The sequence below is a fragment of the Athalia rosae genome, chromosome 2 (assembly GCF_917208135.1).
Source record: "Athalia rosae chromosome 2, iyAthRosa1.1, whole genome shotgun sequence".
NCBI classification, from domain to species: domain Eukaryota; kingdom Metazoa; phylum Arthropoda; class Insecta; order Hymenoptera; family Athaliidae; genus Athalia; species Athalia rosae.
This window is the reverse complement of record NC_064027.1, coordinates 2933789-2950780: the sequence shown is the minus strand read 5'-3', so window position 1 is coordinate 2950780 and position 16992 is coordinate 2933789. Positions and strand designations below refer to the sequence as shown.

Below are 16992 nucleotides of genomic sequence, written 5' to 3'. Positions count from 1 at the left end.
CCGTTGCCGATGTGCGATTGTCTTTGCGTGAGTGCAACGTTGAAACGATCCTCGATAACGATCGCTCCCGAGTCCTGTAAATTACGTACACGCATACATATTATACTCCGTTGTAAAAAAGGATGTAACTTTTGTAGTTTCGGTGAAGAAGTTTACATTGTACGGAAAATCGTTACCATCGATGCCATCGTTGGCCGCCGTTATTTATGTTCAATGGGAGTTTGCGCTCTCGGTACATCTGAGGCAAGAGCCGGAGAGAACGAGGAGAGAAACAATGACCGGAAAAATTCTCGATCAACCGAAAGCTACAACGGAGGGATGCGGACGGACGCGAGGAACGTCTTCGCATTCCACCCATCGGGATCTCTCGAAGACCTACGCGTGCGACGCCTGGGTTGGGCCGACCTTCCTAGTGTCCATTAGCGTTTATCTCCTGTAACATATTCACCAGCTATTCACCACCCACGTCAATAAATGCCTCTCGCGGTACTCGCCTCTTACGAATGCTCCGATATTAACGCGTTGAAAAAAATTGTATCGCCACGACCTATGCCTCCGCGCATTTTTCCATTCACCGCGTCAACCCCGCGCCATCATTTTTTCGGTAACTCGTCGAACGCGAAACTTCATTCCGATTCTGAAAGGAATCGACGCGCGAAGTACGCAGAACTCGCCAGTGGGGGGCGGTTATATTACCGGTTCGCTGAATACTCGGCGGTGAGACGATTAGAATGACCCTCGAAGAAGGTTCCAGTCGTTTGCGGAATTTCCTCGCGGCTTATAGATATAGCTTCGCTGAAGGAAGGAATTGCCGCGCGGCTAGGCAACGCGGGTACAGAGTAACGAGAGCGAGTCTCCCGAGCGCGGCGGCAAAGGGACGAAGGAAGTTGAAAAGGGAGGGGAGGAGAAGGGGAGAGGAGAGGAGTGATCCATTCATCTGCAAACAACGAACGGACGGACGGGATGGACAGCTTCTTTCAATCTCTACTGGGAAACCATTTCACCGAGGCTTACCGGAGACCATCCGCAGGGGCGATGACACGCGCTCATTTGGCAAAGGTCGTCAAGCCGTAATTAAATAACAATTACCGTCTCACTCGGCGTGGAACAAGCGTATTACAATCCGGGTATCACAGCTGGCACGTACGATTAGCGGATCGTCACTTTTTGATCTACTCGAACTGTGAATCGCTTATGAAGAAACTTGGACAGACGAGTGGGATTGAAAATTAAGCGAGAATCGTTTCGATGTTTCTAACAAGTGCGCCAAAGCGGTAATTAGCGGCTCGAATGTCGTTGGCGCCGTGGCTGACTGCGAGATCTCTTTGTGATTTCTTATACCTAATGGAAATATAAGAGCGGTATTCACCGAATAATAAATAACGTTTTTCACGGAGTGAACTTTTTTTTTCGTCGTTTCGCTCGCGAGTTCACCGCGACGGTTGGCGTTTATACTCGTCGCGTCCGCGGTAGCCGAAACGGGAGAAACCAGTATCATAAGTCGCGCGTTAACAATGCCATTGGAATATCGCGTTCGACGGAGGAAACGCGGTGTTCGTTTTTCAAGAGCCCCCCCTGGACTCCGCGTCGAGTCGGGGGGAAATCGAGAGACCGCTCAATCTCATGAACAGAAATAGTTGAAGCTCGGTTAGTTCGGGAGTGACCTTCACTCCTTGTACGAAAATTCAATTTGTTCTTATTTTCCCCTTCTCGCGCTTAGTTCTCTCGGACTAATTAACTTGAGTAACTCCGGACGGTATATTTATTTAAGCCGATCTTAACCGAAGAGATTGATCACCGCATCTCCATGACGGCAATTAAAATAATCATGCGGATCCATTGCCGTCGTGAATTAACCGATTACTTCTCTCGAGACCGCTCATTTTCCAACGATATTCAAGGTCGATGACTTACTTAGTCCCCGGTTAAACGTATCGGCAAATTATACGAGGCAGAGATAAGCTCGGTTAAATTCAGACGAAGCACCGCACGCCGCGATCGAATCCGGATATACGCGTAGGTACTTACACCTACTGCGAACACGTTCCCAAGATTCGCCTCGCACGATCGGAGCGATCTTTCAACGACAATTGATCCACCCCGGAGGCAAAAGCTGGCCGATAACGCTCAAGAATATCTAGCGACCGATTATCGCGTACGAGATTGGATTCGACCGGCGCCCGCCACGCGGAATACCAAAATTATTTGGACCAGCGGACTACGGACGTTCCAGACTTCCCGGAAATGCGGTTACGGGTATCGAGTTTCAGGTGACCCTGGTGACGACTTTGCTCCTTTGGCGGCTACTCCTTCAGTTTTGTCGCTATCGAGGTCACTTTGCGAAAGACCACCCAGGGAGCCGACTTGATTCCACGGTTCGATTCTCTACCGTGAGAAATGATCGGGTGGAAATGATTCGAAGAAAGTATCGCAGGCAGTTTTGACTTCCCAAAATCACTTTTTTCCGAGAGAAGGAAATAAGGAAACAGCGAGGAATTGTTGTTGGGAACATAAAAAATAGCAGCGATGACGACGAGTTCGTCGATGCCGAACTCTTTTTGTTTCCTTATTTTTTCTTTTTTTTTTTTTTTTGTTTCAAGCGACGAAGAGTGACCGATTCTTCAATTTCATCGAATCGATTGAAATTTTCTGGGCCGCAGGTATTCAAGCTAATCAATGGGAACATTGTGGAATTGGGGGTACGCTCATATTGTCAGAATGTCCCAACTTCCCTTTGTTCGATAAAGCTTTTCTGTATTACAAGGCGTGTCGACACCTGGGTTACAAAGAGCCGTTCAATTCCCTCGCCAATCGGCGTGAAATGAAATGAATTGCGCCTCCAGTGAGAGGAGGATGTCTGGGGCTTGCCGTGTTTCTCTTCTTGTTTTTTTTTTTTTTCATTTTTCTCTACCTTCATTTTCTTCGCTTTGCTTCGCTTTCGCAGACTGCACTCACCGAAGCATCATCATTCCGCTATTCAATCTCATGGCTTTGATCCGTCGCGTCAAAACTTTACCGCGCCACATCGTCCACTGAAATGTTACACAGGGGTAAGTAATATTAACGACAATTCACTACAATGAAAGCCGCTGCAATCAGCATTCGCGTAGAATAACATCAAGTGAAAGGAGCAAACTACCGACTCCGTTTCAACTTTATTTATTTATTTATTCATTCATTTATTTCTTTATTTATTTATTTATTTATTTATTTATTTATATTTTTCCTCTCCCCTCGTTCATTTTTCTGAAATTCTTCGACGGCTCCATACTCGGCGACTTACCGCACTCCGTTAAAGGGATGCGAAGGAAAGTGGCGGTGAATCAACCGTACGTCAAAATGGGCTTACCGCATAGCCCTGGTATATCTGATCCCTGGGCAAATACACATAAGAAAGATTTGTTACGGCTCAGAACTCCGATATAATTCTATCCGAATCGCATCGTCTGGATCATACTCGAGAAAATAAGTAGACTGAACTTGCGTACAGTACACGTATACCTGTACGCGTATCGTAGCTAAATAATCCATACGCGTATCTCTCGCCGCTTACATATTCTGCTGCAGCGCGGTATGTATAATATTCCAGCTTACCTAAATGGTCATGTAAACTTCATCGTCACCTACCGGCGTATTTAGAACCCGGTGACGTTTAACATAGCGCACCTTCCGCGATACCCTTATACGAATTCAAGATTTTCTACGAACGAACTGCACAGGTGTGCACAAAGGATTTGTCATACCGTGTGCACGTATGTTTTTGGTCATCGTCATCATGCGTCCGCCGGTGCGCGAATAGTCGCGTCGTCGCGCAACGAAAATGAATGGTTCTTCGTAACCAAGTTGGAAATGATCGATAGATGTTATTCGAGTAAAATTATCGGTGAGGTACGACGTCTCGTTCGGCGAGGCGCCATTAGTTGAAATAGCGCATGCACAGGGGTAACCGAGAAGACAGAGAATCGCACCCGCGTCACACGCGCGTCGTACTTCGTAATGATAATAAATTGTAATCTGCGTATATCCAGTATGCAAATCCAGCCGGAGAGCCGTAGCTCGTCGAGCGGATGGTAGAAACCGATCGGCTCGGACGTTCGAGAAGCTTCGGAGTTTATACCGCGTGTAAGACGGGTGCAAACTCGAACGCCGTGGAAAAACTGAGGGGGAAACAAAGAGACGAGGAGACAATGCCACCGACTCCCGGCTATAGTTCCACGGTGGGGTACTACTTATTCTCGTTAAACAAGAAAATATATATTTCGCTAAACGTAATAATGCCCTCGGCGTCGCGCTATCGACCCCGCCACGCGTTAATTACCATAAAACAGCCTCTAATCATTGTAAAATACCGTTGGACGACATCAGTTGCCGTACTCGCAAGGTGCGCCGAAGCTACCGGGGCGGCGGCTATTGTCCTACCGAGACCGACCAGAAGTGGGGTAATAACGATACGGATTTCGGATCGAAGCATTCTTTTTTTCTCCATTTTCCATTTTCTGTCCATACGAATGCGGAAAAGTCCGGATCTCCAAAAGACGTGGGAATCGAATCCGCGGTACGGCGCGAAGATCTCACCGCGGGGAAAGGTGAGAGACGCTTTTAATAACGACCGTTTGGTCATCAGCCTTCGCGGCCTACACTCCGCAGCTCCTCCGCTAATAAATGACCCTTGCATCTGGCGAACATGTTTATTAGAGGTCGTCTATGAGATACGACCGCTGATTGTTCCGCTGATCAGAGTTTTAATTAAACGTTTTAAACCGCGCGGCTCGTACGAAACACGGACGAAACGACGAAAGAGTTAACGAGAACCCGTCACAGCGCGTTAACTTCATTATACAATTTGTACATACGGCTTAGATCTGTGCGCGAGTATATCGTACACGTTAACCTGGACGCCGTTTGAGAATATCGTTCAGTCTTCTCGTCTCGGTGCTGTTATTACCGTTGTTATTTGTTGATGTTCCAGACAACCCGATGGTACGCGTACACGTATACATATACATATATATTTCTCGGTAAAAATATCAAGAGTTGCACCACATCCCCGTAGACATCATAGCGGTGGGTCGTTGGCCCGTCGAGCACGTCGGTTATGCCCTCTTCTCTGTATACCTACTAAACGGCGAGTTGTTGGATCCATTAGCGCAGTCCTATAAGGATGGAATCCCGCAACGATTCTCCGAGTACTAAAGGATGAACGTACCAGTTTACTCGTCTCGGGAATTGGTCATTCGAGGTTGAAATTGAGACCGCGTAAGCGATGCCGATACCGGACCATCATCGGATCTGCCGGAAGCGTAAGTGACTAATTCAGAGATAGTCAGAAACAATTACGACGTCCCATTAGATAGAGGAAAGTGCGCCGAGTTCGCGACTCCAATAAGTGCACGGATTACACGCCGTGGTAACAAAAGTTAGGGAGATCTTCTAAGGGGAATATAATGATACTTTTATCGGCTTATCTATCGGCGAATGAGAGTTACCCTAATGCGTGTAGATTTTACCGCAAATGGTTTCTCGCCGAATGATCTCTCATTGTCAGCGTTGTTCGCTAAGACCGTGAGTCAGCGTTTGGAAAATTGAGGAGGAATGAAAATAGAGGTGGTCCAAATTGACGACGAATGTATTCGTAGCGAAAATTTCTCCGTTACCCTCGAGAGTTGTTTGAGAGTAAAACGATGATCTCTGATAAAACTGTAAAAAAACCTTCCATTTCACAGTTACGTAACAACGTCCATATTAGTTTTACGTAACGGGTGAACGACATCAATCAGAACTGTGTCAGCGTTGACAGCTGTTCGAACACGTACGTACCTATATGTATACGTAAATCGAAAGGCGATTAAAAAAAATATATAAATAAGATAAACGAAAGAGGGTGTAATTAGTTGTCTCTCCTCGTCTCTCTCTCTCTCCCTTTCTCGCATAAATATTGTTTCACCATATAATCGGTATTTATCAACCGCAATCACACGCGGCGCTAACGACAAAATTATTAACTGCAACTGTACGTGTAATATGGTTACCCAACGAGTTTAATTGCTCGAACGAAAGTCTTGGCGATCAACGACCCAGTTCCTAGCGTTGATCTTTGCTCCGTTGAACAGCGGGGTATCTCGTCACCTCGCGGTGTCAGAGATGCGCCTCTATGGTATAACCATTTTCGGTATCAACCGTACGTCATATCTGCCACATCCTGCGCCTGTATAAGTGAATATAGAAGGCACGTGTGCCGCACATACGCCGGATGGGTTTATAAAGGTGGTTCGAGAATCCCTCTGATCTGGAACGCGATCTCCTCTGGTTTTATCATCAGCGTACGACTCTCTCTTGTCGTCGTCGTACGTACCGCTCTTCTGTATACCTATACGTACGTACGTACGTACGTACGGCAAAGGTATATATGTATAAAGGTAGAAAAAGTATCGGAGTGAAGAACGTCGGCACGAGTGAATGTCAGCGGGGATGGACTGGCGGACTGACGAACGAACGCGAGGTTTGCGTCATCGCAACACTAAATTCATCCCGAGTAACGAGACGCCGAGACGAATTGAACGAAAGTGATCGAGCGGTCACGGGGTGACAACCGGCGAGCGAACCGCGAGATCCTGCGGACGTGTATACGTATACTCCCGCCGATGCAGGCTCCACGGGTTAACCGGAGCCTACGTCTTTAATTCAAATGAAATCTCACGATACCCGCCTCGAGATGAAACCTTTCCGAAGATAAATGACACGCATGCCAACGCTCCGCTCGTGATCCGTGCTCCGCGATATCGTATACACTTTTTACCTTCGTAATTGTTCGAGGCGATAAAGTACGATTATGATGCATCGGCGTTGCCTAATGGATGTCTTGCTCGGACGACTTGCGCGTTTGAAAACAAAAAATAAAACAGTGATCATCCGCACTCCAAACGGAGGTACACATATGGGTCTTGAGAAATTCGACATCGTTATTCTGGAGAATTTTGGAAATTTGCGCTTCGCTTCATATTACCCATGCCCCTAGATGGCCCCGTCCAAGAAATAACCACCGACGATTCAACTCCGTCATCGACGTAATGTAATATACCTAATCGATCCGCAGCTGTCAACAGCATTTGCTAATTTGAAAAGGATGCTTGAATTGTTTCGACCCACCCACTTAGAACTAATTATAATCTGCGCTTCGAATACGCCTTGAAAGTGGTCCATATTATACGACGGGCGAACGATTCTTTTCTTCTGTTAAAATTTAAATATTCTGTACGAATAAATGTTTTCTCCTAAATTTAGAATGGATTTTTTTTTTTGTTTTTTATGGCGAAAGGTCCGTCAACGACGAGTTTTTAAAACTGAACGTTTAACGGTAAGATATTTTTTTGAATAGACGAACAGATTCTCTTTTTTGGCATGTAATGTGTGGTGTACGTCTCGCCTCGGCGTCGTTGACATTCTGCTCTTGAGACGAAATAATTTTATTTATGACGAGGTGGTACGTGACCGCTGCATAAAAAGTATGAGGTATCTAATTCATTTTAGGAACACAAGATCTCCGCGTTTCGTGTACACGTAGTCTACAGCCGAAGAGTCATTTTACCAAAGAAAAATGTAAATACGTTTTTAAGCACTCTTACGCCGCGTCGTTTATAGTATAATATAAGGTTATACAAAAAGATCTCATCCCGGGCGATGAAATATGGGGTCACGAAGCCGTCATAAAGTTGGTACCCCAATGGAATTTCAGAGCGCAGCGTAATCGTTGCATAATTTTCCATCGCTGCATGACCAAAACTCGTTTGTTTTCGCTGAATTCATCACGGACTCGAATGCCCATTCCCACGCGACCTATAATAAAATTCAATTAGATAAGCCGAACGAAGAGAAATAAAAAAAAAAAAAAAAAAAAAAAAATAGAAGAATAAATAAAGTTAAAACGAATGAGAAAAAACACATCGTCAGATTTATGAGAAAAAGTAGAAAAGAAACCAAAACGAACGATACAAGTATTTTCCCTCGGGCGTGCGAGTCCCAAATTTATGATCCGAACTAAGGAATCTTTGTAAATCGCGAGATAGACGATCTGACAAGACGTACTAGTTTGCAATCTACATATCTTCCCACGCGTGACGTGCCCTATTGTAACACCGAACGTGCCGGCCATGTTATCCCTATAGACCACGCCGCTGACATATGCCCGCATATATATATTTATGCGTACCAGAACATGATTCGCATTTTGAAATTAGTTTATCAGCCACCGTTGCCACACGATTGCTAGAAAACGTCGATTCGAATTCATCTGTTGACGGAGATTGTTCTTCTGTCTCCTCTGTATCTGAAAAGAAACTTTACATCGACCCGCACCGCGGAAGTAAATGTGTGAGAAGAGACGGTGGATTGAAAAAAGAAAAACAAAAACTATGACACAGGTAACGTCGATGGATATCACGTCGCAAACTTCACTCCTTATCGAAGGATCGAATAGGTGAAATCCCGCAGAGGTATATCCAAATGGCCGATTCCGATAAAACCCACCTGACCAGATATCCTTCGAAGGTGTAAATTTCAACTCGAAATACGCCTTTACATGCACGTCAAATTCCGCCGAGATCGGCTGCAAAGATATGTAACGTATATGAAACGGCCACTAAACGATCGCGATATCTTGGCGACCAAGTAGCGTGTTACGTCATTGCGTCGGGTGAACGGGAGTAATATACCTGCATGGCTATAATAACAGGGTATCATTTGTCGTATCGGTTGCTCTCTCCCTGCAGATGCGTATTATACAGCTACTTTCTATTCTTTCGTGAACATGATATATATTCGAATTGTTGAAAGTGATATTTATATAGGTGGCCTGGAAGTGGGATGAAAATTGTGTAACAATCGTATCGAAGTGGTGTACGAGGAATACTTGGGATGCGTTTTATATATATGTGCGCAATGCATCTGGCGTCCTTGAAAATTAATTAATATCGCTCCGAATGAATCGACGCTCGATATGCGTGTAACGTAATTAGGCGCGTTAAGCGACCTTCGATTAGTCTTATTTGTAGATCGGTTATAGTTATAAGGTGCGTCGCGCACGCGGTAAACTTGACAAATGAATTATGGATTATGGCAAGAGAATAATAAAGCGACATCAGCAATCTGTATGCGAGAGCTCCAGTAAACAGGATGACGGTAATGCTAAACCGCAAATTGAGTAGGTGGCGGCCGATGACGTCACATTACGGTTACCAATATGGCCTCGCCGTCTTTGGCAAGACTGCGGTGTGTAGGTCAGTACAATGGGGGGTAATTCCTTTGCTCAAACCATCTTGCATCGGTTCTCTGGCTACTCGTATTATTTAAATGAAAATAATTATCCATCTATACGTACACGCAACCTGCGATCTCCACGAGCAGTGCATCCACAACTGCTGAAAGATCGTTCCTGATAATTTAGATTTAACGGGCTACAAATTACACTACTCCTTCTTCTCCGCTGTCTTCCAGGCTGAAAACTCCTGTCGGATGCACATAAAATTGCACGTCATTATTTCCTGATGACATCTTCGATGAAATCCAATACCAAAGTTATTCTGGTGTAGGCGTCGGGAAGGGAAGCGCAAGGGCGCTGCCCCCAGGACACAATGCCGACTAGTTTTCCATCGTAAACTAGAGGACCGCCACTGTCCCCCTGAGACGAAGAAGAAAAAATACAACGATCACCACCTTATTTTGCAAGTTGAATATAATTGAAAAAAGGTTCGCGTTACTCACCATACAGACTCCACCTGCTCTATTTTCATGCGCGCAAATATGAACCCGGGCCACTTGTGACCTCAGGGTGCTCTCGCACTTGGTGTTACTTATTATATTCGGGGTGAAGTATTGAAGTCTCGATGGTAAGTTGTAATTCGAATCCATAGTTTGCCCCCATCCGCTAACGATCGCACGTGCGCCTGCCGGGGGATCCCTTCTAGCCAGAGGAATCGGCGATTGCAGGGGTGTTATTGCGATCGGAGCCCTGAGCTACAAAGAGAGATTCATATAATCCTCTCGTTAGTAAATTCGTGCACCGGTATAATTAGCGGCATTTTTTATATTCTCGTCGTAACGGAGATATCGGATCTAATAAGGGCTATAAATATTTATCTGAATCAATTGGCGTCAGTTCAAGAATGCAGAATTACGTGTGAGTGATAAACGTTCGATCGATCAGGGAGTGGTAGCCTTCTTCAATAATTTACGTACGTCCTGAGACCCTATATAAATCGGAATTTGATCGATCAACCGATAAGCCTTTGAAGCGTACGCCGACTTTGAAGACGCCATCGTAAAGGAGGAAAAGATCACAGCAAACGTTGTAAACCGGGGATAAATATTTTGTCCCATTCGTATCGTCGACTCACCGTTAGAACCGCGACATCGTATTTCCAAAAGTCGGTCTTTCCGATGTACTTCGGGTGTTTCGTTATCTTAGCGACAGCGTGAGCCTGGCCTCCGTTATCCAAACTATTCGTCCCGCTGATCACCGCCAAGTTATTAACACTTTTACTACTTGTGTCCGAAAAACAATGAGCTGCAGAGACAACGTGGCGATCGGTGACGATTGTTCCTCCGCAGAAAAATACACCCGATGATCGGAGTATCACCTGCCAAGGAAATGCGCCATCCGCAGCCGTCACTCCTCCCACAATCCGACTCAGATTAGGTAACGCTAACGGAAATAATAATAGTAAGTTTGAAAAAAAGCAAAAAAATTGCCAGAGGAGCTTCCAAAAAAAAACTCAGAGGGAAAAATTTTATAAAAACAAAGATGAGTCGCTGCGAAAAAAATATTGCAGACCAAATGATATAATTGACCGATTGAACGTCGATCAATCTTACCATTCGAAGTTGTCACGACAGTCAAGAACAATACGCAAGAGAATAAACTGAACCGACGTGATCGATTCATGGCGAATTTAATCGAGACAATATTTTTGATTAATTTTCGGACGACGACGGTGTTTTATTGTTCGTCGCAGCAAAGAAGGGTTGAATGTTCGATTGTCGATGAACGGTGACTCTAATTTTTTGCACATTATGCGAACCTTATATAGATTATTTTTATTACGTGACTCTGGCCTCAGATCGTGGCGATAAGTTCCTTGGAAGATACCATAATTCCTAATAAAATGATTCTTAATGATCGTTATAAAAGTATCCGCACATCGCGCTACCTTACGAGTGTCGTTGCCAATGAGAGTGGAAAAATTGTTCAGAGGAGGACGAAAACACCGTCCCTACATTTCTATGTATTTTATTCTTTGATCTGTACTACGGCGCACCGTGGCCTGAATTTTCTCATTTCAGGAAATGTATGTTCCTAGTGATGTCGAATGTGCATGTAGATCAATCGAATTCGAACAAAAAAATCAATCTTTTTATGTTTCCTCCGCAATGTATCCAAATATTCCACAATTTTCATCGTTGATTTTTTATCAGCAAACCAATAAACAGTCGCTCGTATTTCGATCTCAAAAACAATGGAATCTAGCCCACTAAGATCTGATAAACCGTGTATCACGCCTGCGGTTTCTTTGCGGCGTTCTATATAATTGCCTTTTCCGTGAAAACACATAATCCCTCGTTCGATAGCAAATATGATAGCTTAATTATCGGCTGTAAAGCGATCGGCGGCAGTTCAAGTTTGTTTGAACATTTTGCCTAAAAACATATCTCCAGTGCGATTAAGAGGTAAGAATTCGAAAGTTGGGAATCAGAATACAAATTTTCTCAAATTTCAATAAGATTATTGTTAAATTAGTATGTGGTCAACACCGAAAAAGTTGTGAACTTACTCTGACACTTTACCGCATTTGTACTTATACTCCTATATTTTCAGCCACCTCCCATTACTTAATAGCTATTAATAATATTAATCGATGGGGGAATGTTCGAAAAATACCGAGGCGACAGTCCGGCGGTTCAAGGAGAGCTACCCCTTGCTTCCAAAGTAGGTTTCCATGACAACCCCAACATCAGTCCATTGATAGCCGCTTTTTCAGTATACAGGACCTACATCCTGCGGTCGTGAAAGCTCATTGATCATTCCGTACCAAACTCGGTCAGAGAAATATCGATTAGAAATAAAAGATTGAATGAGATCGTCGATACAGCCAGCTATAAGTATTTGCCTAACTTCGTCGTCTTCGAGAGGATTCGCGTATCACATTCTCTAAAAATTTATATCTCATGACCTGCACCGTTGCTGGTAATATCCATTTATAGGCATACGATTGCATCTATACGAGGGAAGAAATAAAATGGCAGGCACATGAGTTCCCTTTAGTCCCCTTTTTACCCTCGATCACGACCTCGCGGGGTAGGATATTCGTGTTCCTTATTTATTCTTCGACGTCATTAGACGTGACCTCGGTTCCATATGCCGTGCACAGGCGCCGCGGAGCTTCGTGACGTCACAAATCACGGGCTTTTAGGGGTGCAGAGGGTTGTCGCGCGCTATACGGGTTAGTAGAACACAGGCGTCGCGACGCCGAACGCCGCCCGGGCGACGTCTCGTTTGATAACAACACCCTCACTGGAATGTACGAGATTAGTTAGATGTCGATGACGAATTATCAGTGATGTCACTAGTAAAGTGTTGCTTCGAATCTGATGCGCCTGATCTATTTGAACCCGTCATACAGAAGTGCACCGATCCTGGATGTGAGTAACAACACGAACGGAAGGCATGACGCACGTTTAAATACGTAAATTAATTTTCCGTTTTAACACAAAAAAATTTTTTAAAAATACATTCGAATCGAAATTTCAACTTGTGGTGTGAAAATTTAAATCGATAACTATCGAGATAATGAAATTATGGTCCGATAATTTATTGAAATCTTTTTCCATAAACACCAGCTCTTTGAAGTCTCCCAAGTCTCTAATGCAAGTACTTTTAATTCATAAATCAGGGCGTACGACTAAGGTAAGATAGGCTTCGGTGTTAATTCGATAAATATTGTATTTACAGAGAAAGAAATTTATGATTTATCCAATGAACGTTTCAAATCTTGTTCACATTCGTGGATTTTTTTAAGTCGGTTGATAAAATCTTAAATAAAACTCAACGACCTAGGATAAAAATCCTGCGATTCATCCTTTTGATTATCGTTCACTTGATGCCCACAGTATAATTTTTGGTTTAGCTACAATATATTCATATATTCTTGTATTTCATTTCATTGCTCTTTCCGACCTAATACCTTACATGCATATACCTATAGCGTTGTTTCAATACTCTAATAGTCTATAATATCGATTTTAGAAGACTCTGCACTCCCTATCGCCAAGCTTGTGTTCTACATGCAAATAGACTCATAATTGTATCAAATTTTCACTTGGTTCCGTAAATACTGTGAAAAATGATCCTGGACTCCATGCTAACATACGTTGTGAGATGTATTCTTGCTCTCCATGGACAAAGGCAGTAAAAATTTGATTCTATCAAACGCTTGGAATCTATTTGGATCGCTTTTAATCGGATGATTAGATTTTTGCGACTTTTACTTTGCTGAAAACGATCGCACGTAGGCGCGTTCGAATACTCGTGGCGATTCAAATACACGCGGTTCGCTCATCGTTCGTCTTCGAGCCTCCGACCTCTCGAAAGATTAATTCGATATCAGCTGCTCGAAAGTTGCGATTCATCTGTCAGAGACATTAGTCGATTTAAAAAACATGAGCCTCGGTAAGTCAAGATAGTTAAAGGGCCGTCCAAAACACCTTAATTCCACTCTAATTACCCAAAATCACTATTGATAGTTAGCGCATTAATACTCGTTTTCTACAAGTTATATGAATTTCGGTGATAAGTTAATTGAGTCCATTGAATAACTAGTAAAATAGCAGATGTCGAGTGCTGAAGTTGTGTGTGTCTACGTGTGAATGAGATTCATCATTCCTTTGATTATTGACCAGGCTCATATGTCCTTACTTCCAGGCTGCTGTTGGTGTTGTTCGGCTTTACGCCCAAGATACAAGAGACTTGTGGATAACATATTTCCAGTCAATCCTCAGGTGAGTGTTCAGTATTCTATAGATATTGCAAAAATCTTTCTCAAGAAAAGTGAAACTCATGGAAGTGTGTGTGTGTGTAAGTGCTGAACTGACAGTAGTAATGATTAACAGTGCACTTGCCAACATGACTAGAATGAAATCCAAGGCTTTAATTTGGATGTTTTTATCACAGAATACTGTCGCATGTCGCTAAATGGATATTATTGGTGGCTTATGATTAGCCATATGCTGTAGTATTTATTTATTCTTCTCATTATCTTACCTCAAATTCATATAGTGACCAACAATAAGAAAACCATTCTTGACTGTACAGCTATTTAGAAAATGTTCTGCTCTGCTAAAATTATATTAGCAAAAATGAGCGGAAAATTCGTATCTCTTACAGGATGGCTTGGTCAAAAACAATATGGAAAAGCTGACATTCTATTCCCTCAGCAGTCCTGAGAAATTGGATAGAATAGGGGAATATTTATTTCAGCGCGCTTCCAGAGATATTTACCGGTAAGATGACATTGGTAGAAAAGAATTATCCCAAGATTTCCAACATATTTGGAGAGCTTAAAAAAAAGCAGTAGTAACAGTTGTTTGATAATTATTTTCATAATCAGACGGCGCAATGGATTTGTCGTCATTGCTATGGAAGCGATGGATCAACTCCTGGTTGCCTGTCATGCCCAGACTCTCAACTTATTTGTGGAAAGTTTTTTGAAAATGGTACAGAAGTTACTAGAGTCATCGGAACCTCAATTACAAATCATGGCAACCCAATCTGTAAGTTGAAGTGAAAAACTAAAACATTCTCATGTGTTGCATTTATACCTGAGATCAGTCTCGACCATTCATCACTTCAAATCAAGTCAATTTCATACCAATTGTTGCCTGATTTGTTTGAACGAAACTACTGATAAATACCTGAATATTATTCCCAATATATGGTCGAGACAGTGTCTTTGTTGATTGTGTGAGCGATGAACATAGCCAGCATTATGATGACTATTACTGATAATGCTCTTAGCCTGTGTAAGTTGTTGCATCGTTTGTTGCACGAAAATGATCGAGTTGGCTTCTCTAACTTTTGCTATGGAGTGTTTAGTGCGATTACAAGGACATTCTACATGATTTAATGCAGTTGAGCAATATGCTTCGTTCTCCTAGTTTGTCAGGTTTGCCAACATCGAAGAGGACACGCCGTCTTATCACACACGTTACGATTTCTTTGTATCAAAGTTCTCTGCAATGTGCCACTCCAACCACGACGACTTGGCAATTCGCAAACAAATACGCCTCGCCGGGATACAGGGGCTACAGGTGCGAATCAATTTAATGTCAAACTTAATTCTATCAGAGCCATTCAATGATCATGAAATGACCTAAAAATGTGTGCCAAATATCCTTCTATACAATTCCATTGATCAATTTTTCACAGGGCGTAGTGAGAAAAACCTTATCAGATGATTTAGTTGAAAATATTTGGGAACCAGTACATATGGATAAGATTGTTCCATCGCTTTTGTATAATATGCAAAATTCTAGGTAAGTAGCATCAACGATTGAAAACATAAGTATGTTACCAAACTTCTGCAATATACTGTACAGACTAATCACTGCAAAGTACATTATTAACCTCGTGTATTTGTGATGGTCTATTTATCTACCGATATCAGATATTCCGAAAAAGAAGATGCTACTCCAGAAAGCCCAACTGAAGAGAGATCGGATCCACCACAGTTTGCAGAGAGCTGTATGCGTGAATTAGTTGGGCGTGCTTCATTTGGGCACATACGCTGTGTGATTAGACCTGTTTTGAGGTAATCCATGGTCACAACTCATTTCCACTAAATCACACGAATGTTTTGAAAAAATATTCTAATGCTGGAAATCATACCCAATTGAATTATTTGCTATGATCACATGCATTAGTTAACTCTGTTAGTGATATTTCCTGAACTTCTCACCTCAGTAATCCAGAAAATTAACTCTATTTACAGGCATCTAGATTTGCATACACTTTGGGTTCCCAATTATTTTGCAATTCACACTTTCCGCATCATCATGTTTTCTATCCAGGTACGTTAATCGGTGAATAGAACTTCTTTGAAGTTTGTAGCATATCTACATTTTCAAATATTACCACAATGATGGTTTCATTTTTCCAGTCACAATATTCTTATACCGTGGTTGAAGCATTAATGACGCACCTTGACGATAATTCAAAATCCACTCCACAAATACGAACGAGTATTGCTGATACTTTATCAAAAATCATAGCTATTGCCGCTGGCGAAAGCGTCGGTCAGTACAAAATATAAGTCAAGCAATTAGCTTTGACCCTGGTGATAATTTTGTGTTCCATAGAGCATAATGGTTGTAATGTAAGCCCCAATTGTCTTACCGATTCTAGGTCCATCTGTGTTGGAAATCATAAATTCCCTTTTATCCCATCTTCGTGTAAGTGTGACTAGAAATTTGCCATCCAGCAGCGATGAACAGCTTTACCAAGAAGCGCTTATCAACGCTTTGGGTGAATTCGCAAATCATCTCCCTGATTACCAAAAGATCGAAATTATGATGTTCATTATGAGCAAAGTACCATACAGCGAACCAGACAGTACCGCTTCAGTTGGAAAGGGGGACGTTTTACTTCAGAGCATTCTACTGAAATCACTGCTCAAAGTGAGTCTTCATTTATTTTACACTAAAAGGCTTGCAAGGGTGTGATTGAAAACAATGTTTTTTTTCAACATAGGTTGGAACAAAATACCAAACAATTCATTTGAATACGACGTTCCCCATAAGCTTCTTAGAACCACTACTCCGCATGTCACTAGCGCCAGATCCAGAGATGAGATTGTTGGTTCAAAAAATTTTACATACTCTAATCGATAGACATCGTAACATTGACAAACTAGCTACTCCGACGTAAGTTATATTTCCTTGTCACTTGTA

At 42.7% G+C, this 16992-nt stretch overlaps 2 protein-coding genes and 1 long non-coding RNA gene across 9 annotated transcripts in view; 2 read left to right on the top strand and 1 right to left on the bottom strand.

Annotated features, from left to right (window-relative positions):
* The window catches only part of LOC105684047 (protein EFR3 homolog cmp44E), a 99399-nt gene that overhangs the window by 79878 nt on the left and 2529 nt on the right, over positions 1-16992 (top strand). Inside the window, exons 1-11 of one of the 6 annotated variants that reach the window (XM_048649345.1) lie at positions 3023-3050; positions 13970-14046; positions 14432-14547; positions 14655-14817; positions 15202-15354; positions 15473-15579; positions 15711-15854; positions 16035-16113; positions 16203-16338; positions 16448-16719; positions 16793-16965. In XM_048649345.1, coding sequence (XP_048505302.1) covers positions 3038-3050; positions 13970-14046; positions 14432-14547; positions 14655-14817; positions 15202-15354; positions 15473-15579; positions 15711-15854; positions 16035-16113; positions 16203-16338; positions 16448-16719; positions 16793-16965 — 1433 coding nt within the window. In that variant the 5' untranslated portion in view covers positions 3023-3037. Of the gene's footprint in view, positions 1-3022; positions 3051-12502; positions 12691-13665; positions 13718-13969; positions 14047-14398; positions 14548-14654; positions 14818-15201; positions 15355-15472; positions 15580-15710; positions 15855-16034; positions 16114-16202; positions 16339-16447; positions 16720-16792; positions 16966-16992 lie in introns of those variants that run through there. The other 5 variants (XM_020851179.2, XM_012397141.3, XM_012397142.3 and 2 more) reach the window with 5 other exon arrangements.
* On the top strand, positions 3071-6899 carry LOC125499795. Its single transcript, XR_007276786.1, has 2 exons — positions 3071-4586; positions 4970-6899. It is a non-coding gene; the product is annotated as an uncharacterized LOC125499795 (long non-coding RNA).
* Positions 7627-11056, bottom strand: LOC105683987 (trypsin delta-like). Of its 2 annotated transcripts, XR_007276777.1 has the most exons (5): positions 10867-11056; positions 10389-10696; positions 9757-10008; positions 9374-9673; positions 7627-7833 (listed from the first exon to the last, which is right to left on the bottom strand). XR_007276777.1 is itself a non-coding variant. In XM_012397013.2 (4 exons), the coding sequence occupies exons 1-4, from the start codon at positions 10934-10936 to the stop codon at positions 9530-9532; spliced, it is 774 nt and encodes a 257-aa protein (XP_012252436.2). In that variant the 5' UTR covers positions 10937-11056; the 3' UTR covers positions 9321-9529. The 2 variants fall into 2 exon arrangements, 1 of the variants encoding a protein (XP_012252436.2); XM_012397013.2 differs by lacking the exon at positions 7627-7833 and having other exon boundaries at positions 9321-9673.

Coding starts and splice junctions, on each gene's coding strand:
- LOC105683987 (XM_012397013.2), bottom strand. CDS start 10,936: ATGAATCGATCACGTCGGTTCAGTTTATTCTCTTGCGTATTGTTCTTG. Junction 10,697..10,866: donor TGTCGTGACAACTTCGAATG/GTAAGATTGATC, acceptor TATTTCCGTTAG/CGTTACCTAATCTGAGTCGG. Junction 9,674..9,756: donor GAGCAGGTGGAGTCTGTATG/GTGAGTAACGCG, acceptor TCTTCGTCTCAG/GGGGACAGTGGCGGTCCTCT.